Source organism: Rhincodon typus, chromosome 3 (assembly GCF_021869965.1).
Source record: "Rhincodon typus isolate 14 chromosome 3, sRhiTyp1.1, whole genome shotgun sequence".
In the NCBI taxonomy this organism is placed as follows: domain Eukaryota; kingdom Metazoa; phylum Chordata; class Chondrichthyes; order Orectolobiformes; family Rhincodontidae; genus Rhincodon; species Rhincodon typus.
The window spans coordinates 100,730,430-100,744,289 of record NC_063334.1 but is presented as its reverse complement, the minus strand read 5'-3'; the positions used below and the strand labels follow the sequence as shown (position 1 = coordinate 100,744,289).

Below are 13,860 nucleotides of genomic sequence, written 5' to 3'. Positions count from 1 at the left end.
AGGAATTATATTGATTTATTTCATGCAATTTTCTATATTCCAACAGGATATTTTAGGATCTGGCCATGTCGAGGCTGCTAAGGTGTTTCCCTTCTCCTTTTCTTCGTGGAAAGCTGCCTGTGTTAGCGGAGTGCTCCCGCTGGATTCCTGTCCGTCCCATAGGCAGCGCCCCATCTAAGGAGGGGTGAGTGCTTTCCTGAACCTCTTTGCACTGTCTGCACAGAATACACTTTCTGCCGTTCCAATGTATCGCGGTCTTCATTGCATTATCCTTGCAATGTATCATTGCAAATCCAGAAAGCCGCTCAGTGAATCAATGTTGCAAAGATCCTGGGGGCGCCGATTACATGGGTTTGGAGACTGACTTTTTAATATATTTCGTTATCTTGAGTCTCTATCATCACCTGCACCCCTAGCCTTTACTCTGTCCAACATATTCCAAAAATTAAGACACTGCGAGTCCAGCGTTGAATGCGTCCAGCATTCAGTCCAGTACTGAACGTAAATGCGCCGTGTCATTTTGTTTTGGATGTGATGTGGGCATTGCTGGCTCCTAGTTGCCATGGAAGTGGCTCTCTCGGCTATTGCAGAGGGCAGTTAAGAGTCAACTACCTTGCTATGGGTCTGGATTCATATGTATGCAAGGAAGGGAAATGGCCTTCCCAAAAAAGTTTTTAACAACTGATTTTATATTTTGGATTTCATTGAATCTTTAAGTTCCAGCAGTTGTGTGGTGGGAATTGAACGAGAGCATAAGCCTAATTCTCTGAATTATCAGTCCAATAATATTACCATTGCACCACTGATTTCCCAATACAGGTCTACTGTTATTGATGATAACCTAATCAAATACGGGCAGTTTACCTTACATGTGCATTTGGCATATACTCACAGATATACAGTGAATCTTTAAAAAATGTCAAAGGATACACACATCAGCAGGAGTATTTGAACAAAGTATGAATGGGAGCATATTAAAGAAAGCTATTATGATGCCAAAGAGCATGCAATCTTTGTGCAAGATATATTCCATATATTCTATTTATAAACATATGTGAAGTTTACCAGTGCTTTAACTGGTTACTTGTGCACATTTGCAGCCAGTGTCACATGTTGAAATAAATGGATTGATTCTTTGTGTTCTTCTGCACATTAGCAATGAAAATAACCGGACACAATTCCCTCTGAAAAGATGGAAAGATAATGCAGAAACAGTGATTATCGGAGGTGGCTGTATTGGAGTTAGCCTGGCTTATCATCTTGCCAAAGCTGGGATGAAAGATGTGATTTTGCTGGAAAAGTCGGAGCTAACAGCTGGCTCTACGTGGCATGCAGTAAGAAAACGATTTATTTATTGTGAAAAGCGACCATTTCTGTCATTTGATCTTCATTTTCTCTTGAAAACAATTGTGCTTAGTATGATGGCTCAGTGCACTAGTTTAGGTGGCATAAATTACAAATTGGTGTCGATATAGGGATGCATGCAATATAACAAAAAGTTCATCACAGAATCACAGAATTCTTACAGTGTAGCAGATGGCTGTTCAACCCATGGCTTTCTGAATCAGTATTTTGAGCATTTCCAATGTCCTGCCTTTTCCATATAACCCTGGACATTGTATCTATTTGAATGATCATCTAACATCCTCCTGAACGCCTTAATTGAACCTGCCTGCACCACACTTCCAGGCAGTGTGTTGTATACCCTAATTACTTGCTGTGTGGAAAAAGCTTTTCTCACATCTCATTTTGCAAATTGCTTTAAGTCCGTACTGTCTCGCGCCCAATCTTTTTGTGAGTGGGAACAGTGTCTCCATATCTGCTCTGTCCAGTCCCCTCATGACTTTGTAAACTTCTACTGAATCTGCTCTTAGCCTCCTCTTCTCCAAGAAAAAAAGTCCTGACTTCTCCAATCTATCTTCAAGACTGGATTTTCTAACCACTGGAATTATCCTTGTAAATCTCGTGCACTTTCTCCAATGTTCACATTGTTCCAAAAGTGTGGTGCCCAGAACTGTACATAATACTCCAGATAATGTCTAACTGGTGTCTTATACAAGTTAAACATAACATCCTTGCTCCTGTATTCTATGCCCCTACAAAAAATGCCAAGTATACCCTATACTTTATTAGCTGCTAACTGTTTCTGAAAAGCCCTTTAGTGACTTATGCATGTATACACCCACTCCTACACATAATTTAGGGTAGCGACCTTTATTTTTTGCTGTATTTCCATGTTCTTTCTACCAAAATATATCACCTCTCACTTTCTATCTGTTGAATGCCATTTGCCACTTATCTGTCCACTCCACCAACTGGTAGTGCATTTGTATTTTTCCCAATCTTCCTCACAATTTACAATGTTTCCAATGTATCATCAGTGAACTTGACAATTGTCCTGCACATGTACCAAGATCTAGATCTTTAATATAATCAAAAAAAGCAAGAGTCCTACAACTGACTCCAAGGGAACCCCATTGCTAGCCATCATCCAGGTTGAAAGTTTGTGTTCACTGAAGACGATTTGATCATATCTGTAAGGACTGTCTGAATAATGGCAATGCAACAGGCAGAGCTGAATAGAACTTTCCTTCATTTTATACAATTCTTGTCCCCAGGATGTTCTAAGTGGCTTTGTGGTCAATAAATTACTGTAGAAGTGAGGTCATTGTTGGGCAAGTCGACACACAGCTAATTTGTTTACAGAAAGTTCCTACATACAGACATAAAGTTATTGAACTTCTTTGGCCATGATAACTGTCAGGTGAATGTTAGGCAGGACATTGGGAGAACTTGTTTTTCTTTGGACAAGTGCCTGGAAGTCTTTTGTGTACTTGATGCCGCACCAGTTTAACATCCAGAGTATATTGCCCTACAACCAGAATATTGTGGCACATATCATCTTCAGATATAAAGGGATTCTTGAACTTGGTATAATGTTTGAGAATGCGTTAAGAATCCAATGGGTTTAGCTGACACAGCAAAAAAAGAGGACAGAAGTCAAGTGGTTCACTAATTCATATCTTTTCATATCTAATTCGTTTGTGTTACCGTGAACAATTTCCTGTCTTCTGGCTCAGAGCTTTGGACATGGGTAAAAAGAGCTCTTCACAGAAGGAGGAAAGACAAAGCATATTTTTCTAGAGTGCAGCAGGGCTATATCAGGGAATTGAAATGACGTTGCAATGACAATAGAAAAGTCTGAATTTGTGTTTAATGCCATGTTCAAAACACTTCCGTTGAAGAACACTCAAATGGTATTTTATATAACTTCAGAAAGAGTGATTTCTTATTGCTTTCTGTTAACTGTTTTCCATTTTTTTTTGGAGGGGGGCAACGGCAGACAACAGACTCCCCTGATGGAATCACACAATTTGACGATCATTAATATTACACGATTTAACAAGCATTGATATCTGAATTACTCATTAATTTATATATATATAAAAGCTGTAATATACTGCTATTTTATATATGTACATATATGTTCTCTTATACATAATGCGCTTTGTTAATAGTGTACTGCATTTAGCGTCGATATATTGTAAAGGTACAGTTTCTTAAGACTCATTTTGATGTCAAATGTACAATGTAAATAGACATTATTATTTTTTGTTGTTTTGAAGTATGTGCATGCTGCATGGCTTTATGATATGCTAGATGCTCCATTGCTATTCCCCAATTACTAATCCATTCTAAAACATGTTAATTAACTTGTACAATGATAAATATTTTTAATGTATATTTTCTACTGCAGCATATGTTATAATCAGGATAAGTTATACCTCTGAAAAAGCATTTCAGTGTAATATATGTGTATGTATTCTGAAATAATATCCAGTATTTGACTTCCCATTTTATATACAATTGAATTTATATTCAGTTGTATCCTAAAATTCCAGTACAATGGCCAGTTAAATTAATAAATGTAAATAAAGGCTGCTGCAAATAGTGCAAAAAAGTGTTTCGTTATTTCTTAGAAAATTGTCAGTTCCACAATACAGAATTTCTACCAAAATGTGCTTTCTTAAAATATTACAAATACCAGTCTACATAGAGAGATTAAACTTGGTTTTGACTTAGGGTGAGGAGTTTTTGTTTGATAATTGATAGCAAAATCATGAAGAGTGTGTTTATGAGTGTTTGCTACAAAATTGTGAACAAAATTTTCCTCCATTATTGGAAATCTAACCTATTTTTACACAAGTAATGACAGTGAGGGCAACTCATGTAGATTAGAGTGTGGCTCAAACCTGTTCACAGAAAGGAATTGGAGGATTGGAATGCCAATAATTCTAGAATCGCTCCAATTTCAGCACAGACTCACTAAGCTGAAAGGCCTCTTTCGGTGCCATGACTACTCTATCGACTCTACACCACTGCCTATATATAGGATGGAATTGGAAAAGGCTGAAGAACAAGTCAATAGGATATGATGAAGAGACAAGAGGAAAGTGATGAGGGAAACCTAGCAAAAATAAATCTTGAATGGTTTGCCAGGCCATTTCAGAGAGCAATTAAGAGTCAGTCATGTTGCTTTGGGCCTGAAGGCACATATAGGACAGGCACGCAAGGACAGTAGATTTAGTAGATTTCATTTGCAAAGGATCATCAGTGAATCCGATGGGTTTTTCTAATAATTGGGTTGTTTATTCAGCACCATATTAGCTTCATACTCCTGATATATTTAAATGCAGTAGCTACATGAGAAGATTTGAATTCAGGTTGTTCACTCATGGGACTGGATTACCAGTCAACTAACACAAAACACTATGCTTCTTAGAGTAGCTTATTGTCAGATCCAAATTCTAAAGCTGGATTCTAAACGTGTCTAATTTTCAAGAACGTAATTTTCAATTGAAAGCTTTTAAATAAAAAGTTGGAGCGTTAATAATTTTCAGCATACTTATAAATATGATGAAGTATTGTTTACTAATTGATCTATTGAAATATAGCATGGTCTAAAACTAGTGATACAGGATTAATGAGGCCATTAAAAAAACAAACAAGCCACTGGGAGTAATTCCTAAAGCGATAGAATTGAAAAGCAGTGAAGTTATATTATATTTGTATAGAAACAAATACAGAGAATGCTGGTGAATCTCAGCAGGTCTGGCAGCATCTATGAAGAAAGAAACAGAGCTAACATTTTGAGTCCGATATGACTTCTTCAGTATAGAAACTTGATCAGAACGCTGTTGTACACAATTTTGATCTCCAGGATGTTAAAAAAAGTGACACTAGAGAATATCAGAAATTATATCGATGGGATTGAACAGGCTGGGACTCATTTCCCTTGAACTAAAAGGTGGAACAGGTCTTTAACATTAGCGAGGCTTTTATTCAGCAGAAGTTTCCATTGTGAAGAGACCAAGACTAGCAACCATTAAACAAAATAAAATACTATAGCGATTGGAAACCTACAATAAAATTGAACATACTGGAGTGATGTGGCAGGTTTGTAATTATCTGTAGACAGAGAAACAGAGTTAACGTCTTAGGTTGGTGACTGCTATAATCAATGCTGAGGATAGGTCATTGACCTCAAATATTAACTCAGTATTTCTCCCTGCAGCTGCTGCTAGCCCTGCTGAGCATTTCCAGAATTTTCTGTTTCTGGGCCATTAATATAAGATTGTTGCCAGAAATTCAACAAGGGATTCAAAAACAGTGTCTTACCCAGTGTGGCTGAAATGTGGGATGTAGTTGAGTTGAGTGAATCTAAGGAAGATGGAGAAATACCTATAGGAGAAAGGGATATGCAATTCTGACAGGGTGAGATACAAAAAGGTGGGAGGAAGATCATGACATCTAAACTTAGAGGTCATTCTAAGTAATTACAAACCATCAGTGGATTAGAAGCTTCTTTTTTAATTTAGTCCTTGCTTCCATAATTTAACAGTCCATTAGAGATTTAGGTACATATCTCAATCTAATGTTCAGTAGAAAAGTATTTGAATTGTTTAGGTACTCTAAATCTGCTGTTCTGAACCCTTGGAATGAGCTTTGTTTGTTTTGAATTTGATCAATAGTTCTGAGAGTGTCTTTGTGTTGATGAACTCTCATCTGTTTTAGAGTGTTAGAAAACTGCACGTTCATCGCAACCTTCTCCTGATAATGGTGCTTTCTGTTTTTGTATGCTAGAGCAAGCTATTGGATTCATTTACTGTCTTTCACGTCCCAAAGTGAATTTCTTTTTGTAGCCTGGTTACTATCTTGTGGGCTAATGCAACAAACTTCCACACAGGAATGCCCCGTAAGCATGAATGAGATAAACATCGAGAGGTTTTTGAGAGATAAACAATCTGTTGTGGTGGAGGTGATCTTGATTGAGAGATGGAAATCAGGAGGACTGCTTTTCACTTACTCAAATAGTATCACGTGTTGTTTTACATCTACGCAAAGAGACATATGTGAGCTCAGTTTAGAACTTCTGAAAGATGGCACCTCTGACCTCACAGTACTCCCTTAGTACTGCTCCAAGGTATCAACTAGAATTTGTTGAAGATTGAAGTGGGCTTTCAGATTGCAAACTGAGAGGCTCAGAGATGAAAGTGCTACCACTGAACTGGGTGGATCAGATTTTGCAGCAGGCAATATTATGAGCAGTTGGCAAGTCAAAATTGTGGCTTATTTTCAATCATGTTACAATTCACAAACTGGATTTCATGACATTCACTGCACTTGCAAGACATTTGGGTACATAATTTCTCAATATGGTGCTTCAGTTAATTTAAACATGTAACGACTTAACAGATTCTTCATTGTGGATAGCAAAAGTTGATTCAAAATAGAGTTAGTCCCTGGCTTAGAATAATTAATAGTGGCTTATGCTGTACATTTTCTGCACTTTAATAGAAACAGTTGGAAAATTCCTTCTGAATTAGGTGTCTGTCCTTGTTCCCTTAGGTAAAGATTTTCAGACAAATTCATTTTTGCTTTATTTACATCTTAACTCCTAATATTTGGTTTTTCTTTAGGCTGGTTTAACAACATATTTTCATCCTGGGATCAATTTGAAGAAAATTCATTACTACAGCATCAAACTTTATGAAGCTTTGGAGGAAGAGACTGGTCAGGTAGGTGCCTCCGTTAACCTGTGTGTTTGCTTCGCCATCCATAACAGTAAATGTTTTATGTTCAAACCATATTTCATAGAGAATTATAGAATCCCTACAGTGTGGAAACAGGCCTTCAGCCCAACAAGTCCACACCGACCCTCAGAGCATCTCACCCAGACCCAGACCACAATAACCCACCTAATCTACACTTCTCTGAACACTACAGGGTAATTTAGCATGGCCAATCCACCTAGCGTGCTCATCTTTGGACTGTGGGAGGAAACTGGAGCACCTGGAGGAAACCCACACAGACACGGGGAGAATGTGCAAACTCCACACAGACAGTCGCCTGAGGGTGGAATTGAACCTCTCATTGTTCATTGCAAATTGATTGGAAATTGTCAACTTTATTTAGAGTGTTTGGAATGATCTAGATTGCCAGGATCATGGGGAAAAGGTGATATTAGAGACATTTTAGCTTCACCAGGAGTAATCTGTAAAAATATGCATTTTTATTTATTTTTAGAATGCAGAAGATCTAGTCAGGTTCTGTAGGATTTTTAAATCAAGAGATCAGATAAGTACGGTCAACATAGGAGGAAAAAGGAGAAGAAATGTTAGGCTAATTTGAAAACACTGGCAGGTGGCAAGAAGCAAAGGAAAATGTGCTGTGTTTGATCATTCCATGGATGTAACAAATTAAATTAATCAATCACTAATAGCTTGAGGAGGGTAAAAGCTTCAGGTCTGGATATACTTCATGCATGAATACCTAAAGAAAGCATCAGCAAATTAATCTTGTCCTTATCATTGAGATTAGACATATTGAAATATTGTCAATATGACACCAGAAAGGTGCAGTGGGATTATGATGAATAAAATACCAAGGCATGAAGCCTTGCATCAGTTTATGGCTAAGCCTTCAAAGTGGTAAACAAAAGATTCAAGCTCATTTTGAGCTAGAGTTGTACTACCCACCACATTGAGTTTTTGCATGGTATTTAGAGCCCACACCAGATATCTAAAAAATACTGATAATTAAAATCAGCGTTTTCTGCTTCTTGGAGGACCTTTTGATATACCTAGCACTTGACTCAGCATAACACATGGAGCAGCTCAAGGTATGAGCAGACAGGAGGACCCCCTTACCAACACTATTGAAAGAGTTCAAGTGGTATGTTAGAGTTATTTGATGGTTTTTCATTTCAAGCGGTTAGCTCACTATATCGTACTTTTTGACATGTTTCTTTCCTGAGGAGAGTTCAGCTTGTCTGATGAGAAGAGGACCTTGGTGTTTCACTTTTTGCTGGCCATCTTGTAATTGTATTCTTGGCCAGAGGAGAAAGGCGAGCAGCTAGGAAGACAGCAGAGAACAGGACCAGCAACCAGAAGAGGGAGAAGGAGAAAGGCACAGCAAAGGAGGTCATATCATCTTCCATATTAGAAGCATGCTGAACTAAACATCTGCCATAAGGGATCTGACTAGACTTGAAGGATGGTCAATTTAAAGAGACTTCTTGTAATGATGAGATCCATGCCATATGGGAGAAAGCCATTGTCTGTGCTACTTGTAAGGCACTATTTTAACTTTGAGTTACAATGTAAAACCGACAATATTGGATTGGTTGGATTTCTTTTTCAGTTTTTCTTCATGGCCGACCTGGGAAAGTATTGATCACTGTTAATGTGCAACACTGAGGTAATAAGTTCAACTCCCATTTTGGTGGCTATAATCCCCCAGAACAAACGATAATTGATTCAAAATTCCAAATCTACATATGCTAATGCTAAGCTATTTCTCCTTGAGAGGAGTATAACACAATTGGTGGTTGTAACACTTGAGCCCAATTTAGATTTATTTCTTCACGGGGGGTTATAACGCAGCATTTGGGAGAGGGACAGTGACAAGACCAGGTTGAGCCCTGTCACATGTTTGGCCCTCAGTAAGACCCATGGAAAGTAATGCATTTTAAGTTCTTAAGTGCAACTTTTCATCAACTCTGTTTGTATGATCTTGTGGATGAGCATGTATATGTCAGCAATGTTCCCTGTAAGATGAGTGGTCATGTGGTTGTGCAGCAACCTGGGAATTGCTGCACAGGGTCAGGGACAGGGATTTCCATATGAACATAGTGGTACAAAAAAAGTTACAGGAGGTGCAATATTAAAGAAACTGCTCACTCCTTCAAAAATAAGAAATGGGAGGGGGCACATTGTTTGCAATTTCTGTGAATGCAACAAGAGCAGGGTATATTCACAGCTGCAGAAGCTAATCTCACACACTGCAGAAGCAGTGGAAGAAATTCACATGGCCTAATGTGTATCGTGAATTGGACTGATCATGAAACATGAAACCAATCCTGCAAGTCCATTCATTTCTGTCATTGGAGATGCAGCTTTCTCATAATTTGTTCACACTTGGAATAGCAGAGTGCTTGCCTCTGACAGACATAGAAACAGGCTAATGGTAGAACTGCTGAATAAACTGCCAGCTATATTTACAGCATTAAATTCTTCATGTAGTTTTATAGGTACTTCTCTAACAAACAGCAGAGACCCTCTGAACTTAATATAGGAAAAAGCAAAGTGGAACTGAAGTTGGGCGAGAGACGTCTTGTTAATAGTCTTGTCAAAAACATTTGTGATATGCCAGAATTAACCACATTCTCAGTTGTTACTTTGGGAACATTTTCCACAGGCAGTCGGCTTTCATCAGCCTGGCAGTGTTCGGATTGCTACCACCCCAACACGAGTGGATGAATTTCATTACCAAATGACCCGGACACGGTGGAATGTAACACCACAGTTTTTGATTGGGCCAGAGAAGGTGCAGGAAATCTTCCCTCTGATAAATATTGACAAGGTAAACTGGCTTTCGGTTGATTTCATATTAGTCGATCATTTTGCTGACGTAGCATTTACTTTCTTTTACCATTTTACCTTGAACTACTTAAGTTATGTAAGCAGTTTGGATATTATTGTCAATATTTATAAAAGCTTTATCTTGAACAATATTTCACAATATTTTGTGGAACTTCTTCCACTTACCCTTGTAAGCGGTGACCGTTCTTGTCAAAAGAAATGTGTTAATATTTAATACAGGTGTTAGGTGCAGGAGAGTTCATGAGCATCTCCCAAACAAGCAGAATTTCCTCTTACAGTCAGTTTTATTTTGCACATAAATCTTAAACAAATATCAAATGTTTTGGAAGCCAGGCTTGTGTAGCTATCTTGTGTCAAACAAGGCTTTGCTAGTTTATGTCCATTTAAGTATCTAAAGCTTTCTTGACAGGGTGGATATGGAAAGGATGGGAGATTCTACAACTGTATAAATATAAGGGCTATCCTATTTAGGACAGCGATGAAAAGAAATTGTTTCTCACAGAGTGTCTTGAGACGTTGGGACTCTTTTCCTTGGGAGAAGGTGGAAGGAAAGTCTTTAAGTATTTTTAAGGCAGCGGTAAATAGATTTTTGGCAAGCAAGTGGGTGAAATGTTCTCATGTGTAGTAGGAATGTGGAGTAGTCAAGATCAGTGATCTTATTGAAGGGCAGAACTGGTACAAGGGGCCGAGTGGTCTACTCCTGCTCCAAATTGCTATGTTCATGTGAAACAAAATGGTCTAAAATTTCCAGCAACTGGATTGTTGGAGACCAGTTGTATGACAGAATATGCACATCAGCAATCTGTGGAAGTGCAAAATGGAACAGACTTCAAACAGAATGAGCAACTCAAAACACAAGATGCTGTGTCCAATGGCAGCAACCTCATGGCCTGGATTATCCCTCACTCTACCATTACCATCAAGCCAGGGATCAACCCTGGTTCACCGACGAGGGCACAAAGGTAGAGGATTGTGGTTGTTGGAAGTCAATCAGGTCAGCCCCAGGACATCTCGCAGGAGATCCTTAGAGTAATGTCCTTAATCCAATCATCTTCACTTGCTTCATCAATAACCTTCCCTCCAACATCACACTGGGATCTCGGCTGTTGATCACAAGGTTCAGCACCATTCATAATTCCTCAGATGCTGAATCAGTTCATGTCCATTAGCAGCAAGATGTGGACGTTATCCAGGTGTGGCCTGATAAATGCTGAGTAACATTTGTGCCACACAAATGCCAGACAAAGACCTTCTCCAACAAGCAAGATTCTAACCATCGCTCCTTGATATCCAATCTATCATTCTATTCGCCGTCTCTATCAATATCCTGGAAATTACAATTCATCAGAAACTGAAGTGGACGATACATATAAACACAGAGGGCTACTAGAGCAGGTTAGAGGCTAGAAATACTGCAGTGAGTAACCCACCTTGTTACTTCTTAAAGTCTGTCCACCATCTACAAGACATAACTCAGGAGTTTGATAGAATATTTTCCACTTGCCTGGATGAGTGCAGCTCTAATAACACACAAGAAGCTTGACTTCATCCAGGATAAAGTAGCCTGCTTGATTGGCACCACATCACCACCTTCACCAGTCACTCCCTTCACCATTGCTGCCCAGTAGCTGCAGTATGCACCGTTTACAAGATACACTGCAGTAACTTACTAATGGCTCCTTTGGCAGCACAATGCAAACCCATGGTCATACTATCTAGAAGGACAAGGGCAGTAGATACTCATGAATATCACCAACTACATGTTCTTTTCTAAGCCACTCACCATCCTGACTCGGAAATATATCGCCATGCCTTCACTGCAGTGATTTAAGAAGGCAGCTCACCAACACTGTCTCAAGTACAATTAAGGATGGGCAGTATATGCTGGCTAAGCCAGCATTGCCCATATCCTGTGAAGAAATAAAAAAAAAAAATTTCTGATCTGGTGACCCAGATGGGAATTGACTGGAAAGTTAAACTCTGAAAGGCAGTTCCCTGCTCCTGAGAGCCGACTTCAGCCAGTTTTGTGCTTTCCTGGACAGTTACCTACTGAAGCAAAAACCTAGTCTTACTCCTGGGTAACTGTAGAACTGATTCCACAATCACAATCCCATCAGGAATAGTTTCCTGACCCCTTCTTGACTATTCACTCAACCTCCCAACAATGCCCCCTGACTGCACTGCCTCTGACAACTGACTACTCCCTAGACCTGACTACCATGATAATATCCTATCACATTATCCAGCTGCCATCTCACTGATCTGCCACGCTAACCCCTACAACCTCACCCACTTTAGTCACTTACCCACATGCCTCACCCATGTACCTACCCTGCCACCCTCAGCCATTCGTTCATTCATTCACTTGGCCCATTTAGCTATGCACTAACATTGAAACTGGGCCTTTAACGTGGTATCATACCACAGCAAGTGCAGGAAAAGTAGGGGGAGTTTTGTTGCTACGATCGCGCTTTATGAGGGACACAATACAATACATTTCCACTATAGCTGGGTTTGAAAACTATGGCAAAAAATGCATTGTGTCAGAGGAAAGCTGAGAGCACAATGCAATGATGATCTCGAACGATCTTGGCCAATATTTTATCTTTCAATGTTATGACCAGACAGTGGTCTCTACCTCTTTCCATGGGAACATGTTTTGCCTTTACACTCATGGGCATTTTTCCTGAATTCCAAAGCAGTCCTGGATTTGGAATGAGGTTAATGGCCTTTCCTAGTGGTGTATGTCAATCCCATTAGAATGTCAGACTGTTAGCAGCGTTAGCCCAGCAGTTCCGCTCGCTGAGCCTAATAGCAGTCTGAGAAAGAGAACACTGTTTGCATTGCCCTTGTGAATTACGTTTTTAAAAGAAAAGCACTACTCCTGCTGTAATGTTTATATCTGAAGCATTTGGCATTGTTCTGACTGTGTTATTTACTGTGTTCTAGGTTCTTGCTGGGTTGTATAATCCTGGAGATGGCCACATTGACCCTTATTCACTCACCATGGCTTTAGCAGCTGGAGCAAGGCAGTATGGAGCTGAGCTGTATTATCCTGTTGCAGTAACTGGTCTTTCATCAAGATCTGATGGAACATGGGATGTGGAAACACCAGACGGTATTATTCGTGCAAACCGAGTAGTGAACTGTGCAGGTATGGGACTGTCTGCAAAGAATAATTAGACACCATCTTATAAACTGTGGTATTTCATGTTATTTTGACATGCATATGTTTAAAATGGTAGCATGAGAGAATGTGCACAACTTACCTGTGTTGTATACTGACCTGACAGCAAACAAACTTTTCAAGGTCCTGAAAACCTGTGGGTTAGTGACTTTGATACACATGTCAGGGTGACTTCACCCAAGGAGCACCGTCTTTAAGTCACTCCGGTGTATGTTCTAGGCAACGACCCACACTAAGGACATGTCTTGGGTCCCTGCTTTCCCCTGAGGCCACAGCTTGTGTGTGTTGTTAGTTATTACCTCGTCGGAAGAAGATGAATGCTCTCCTCTATATGAGAAGAATGCCTAAGGTCACACTACGAGAGAGAGAGAGAGACAGCATTGGGTATTTGTGGGTTCACTGTGCATGATTTATGTCTGGACTCCCACAGTAAGCTTCACAATCACTGATGGATTCCCCTGTTTGTCTTAATTGGATGCAGCAGCCACCAATCCTAATCAGGCCTAAGCAGCTTTTAAGCCAGGGAAATTGGACCATAAATGTAGTGAGTCCATTGTCACTCTGTCTTTGTGCCCTTGTTTGAAGTGGATGGAGATTCCAAACCTAATGACAGACATAGAAATACTAGGATCCTTTCTGGCCTAGGTTCTGGCACTGCTGCTGGAGATAATGGTGAGCCTTTGTTAGAAAGGCCAAGAATTTATATTATCTTGTTGGAAACCAGCTGTT

The 13,860-nt window shown here is 39.5% G+C and overlaps 1 protein-coding gene across 3 annotated transcripts in view; it reads left to right on the top strand.

Moving 5' to 3' along the window:
- The window catches only part of dmgdh (dimethylglycine dehydrogenase), a 184,340-nt gene that overhangs the window by 64,011 nt on the left and 106,469 nt on the right, over positions 1-13,860 (top strand). For all 3 annotated transcript variants that reach the window (XM_048592254.1, XM_048592262.1, XM_048592268.1), the window contains exons 2-6: positions 47-184; positions 1,157-1,334; positions 6,981-7,079; positions 9,760-9,924; positions 12,894-13,098. In XM_048592254.1, coding sequence (XP_048448211.1) covers positions 66-184; positions 1,157-1,334; positions 6,981-7,079; positions 9,760-9,924; positions 12,894-13,098 — 766 coding nt within the window. In that variant the 5' untranslated portion in view covers positions 47-65. The remainder of the gene's footprint in view (positions 1-46; positions 185-1,156; positions 1,335-6,980; positions 7,080-9,759; positions 9,925-12,893; positions 13,099-13,860) is intronic.